Source organism: Etheostoma spectabile, chromosome 23 (assembly GCF_008692095.1).
Source record: "Etheostoma spectabile isolate EspeVRDwgs_2016 chromosome 23, UIUC_Espe_1.0, whole genome shotgun sequence".
Taxonomy (NCBI): domain Eukaryota; kingdom Metazoa; phylum Chordata; class Actinopteri; order Perciformes; family Percidae; genus Etheostoma; species Etheostoma spectabile.
Window position 1 is genome coordinate 10,992,241 of NC_045755.1, and position 1,621 is coordinate 10,993,861.

At 37.9% G+C, this 1,621-nt stretch overlaps 2 protein-coding genes across 2 annotated transcripts in view; one reads left to right on the forward strand and one right to left on the reverse strand.

Annotated features, from left to right (window-relative positions):
* The window catches only part of LOC116672859 (uncharacterized), a gene marked incomplete in the record, with an annotated part of 21,702 nt that extends 20,087 nt beyond the window's left edge, over positions 1 to 1,615 (reverse strand). Inside the window, 3 exon segments of the mRNA XM_032504826.1 lie at positions 1,006 to 1,123; positions 1,308 to 1,418; positions 1,547 to 1,615. Of these exon segments, the coding sequence (XP_032360717.1) occupies positions 1,006 to 1,114 (109 nt within the window).
* The window catches only part of zgc:113263 (uncharacterized), a 46,616-nt gene that overhangs the window by 26,843 nt on the left and 18,152 nt on the right, over positions 1 to 1,621 (forward strand). The gene's annotated exons all lie outside the window — the stretch shown is intronic.

A 1,621-nucleotide genomic window follows, 5' to 3' on the forward strand; every position in this document is an offset into this window, starting at 1 on the left:
ACAATACATTATTCATTCACAAAGAAAATTGGTGTCGTTTAAAAGGTTGGATTTTTCTAAATTGTTTGAATTATGGCTTTAAGATCAATTTCCAATAGATATTTTATTCCTCTTTTTAATCAACTTTAGCCAGGATGTGTAAACGTTCTCAAGCCACTGTAACATTCATGTTAAAGGCACCAGAGTGGTGCGGTTTTTAGGCAGGAATGCAGCACTAAGAAAGCCAGAGGAAATGGAGATGACTGCAACTTAAATACAAAACACTGGAAATTGTATGTATTACCAAGATGTAGATTAAAAAAAAAAAGACTAAATGTTTTCTTTTCCTCCGTAGCATAGATGCACTGGTATCACATTTTCACTCACTAATTATTTAATGGATTTTATATTAATGAATGTCCGTTATTACATTCAAGCCATTGTCAAATGAGTTGATACAAAGCTAATTAAGCCTCGGCTTACAAAATGTATTAAGTTATCAGCTTCGCATTAATTCTGTTTGTATTTCTCAGAATGGCAATGTTTACAAAAAGGGGAAGTCCGGTGACATTCGCACGCAGCAGCTCGAGTGATGCGCTTTACGTCACCGCTGAGAAAGGTTAACGGCAACGTTCGGCTTTGGAGACTAACAGGCCATACAAATTATAAGATTATTCCCTTTTATGAAAAGGCCATGTTTTTTTAATCCTCCTTGATTTGACGGGATAAACGCTACTAGCAACTGTGTGGACAAGGGGTGGGGGCAATGCGTGATCACAGAAGGCTTGCATCATGTGAATGCAACGACCGTGTTGTTGTTACTTATAATTACTCATGGGGGCAACTATAGCTTTCACAGAAAATTGGTTATACAGATAGTTAATTGCAATATATTAATAGCTGGGTACAAAATGGTGAGTGGGGATTGGCAAAATCACATCCTAATGAAAAAGTGAAAAAGGGGTTTTCAGTGTGCACAATGACTGTAATTCAGAGGAATAGAATACTAAGAGTTAACAGACGTACTTTTAGTCAACTTTTGCCGCTCTTGTTGGTGCTGCAAAATCCTCTTCAGATCCTCAGGGTCAGAGAGAAACTGCTCAAACTCCTCGTCAATGGAAGAAATGTCAAACATGGAGCACACCTGGAAAAGAAGAAGAATAATAAGTGGATTTTAAACACAAACTGCTGCTCCTTCTTAAAAGATCATCCTTTGCTATGTGGATCTAACATTATTTAACAATGGCTAATTACACCAACGTAAATCACCAGCCAGCATTAGGGAACCAGTGGATGGAAGGTCGGTTTATCTGCACCCTGCTGCCTACCTGTGAAAAACGTGGAACTGGGAGGAACTCTTCCAGTTGGTGGAAGAACTCCCACACCAGAATCTGCAGCGTTGTATCAAAACAAGCTCCATACCGGACTGGGAAGACCTCCTTAAACGGGGAAAAAAAGATATCAAAATCATGTATGAATTATGAAGATGATGAACTCTTAAGGTAGATGCAAATAATAATGACGTTAACCATTTGAAAATCTTAAACTTATGTTTAGTAAAACTCACTTTGAAAAAATTCTCTCTTCCAGATTGGTCTTCAAGCAAAGTTTGAACCAGCTCCACAAATGCTGACTTTGAAGT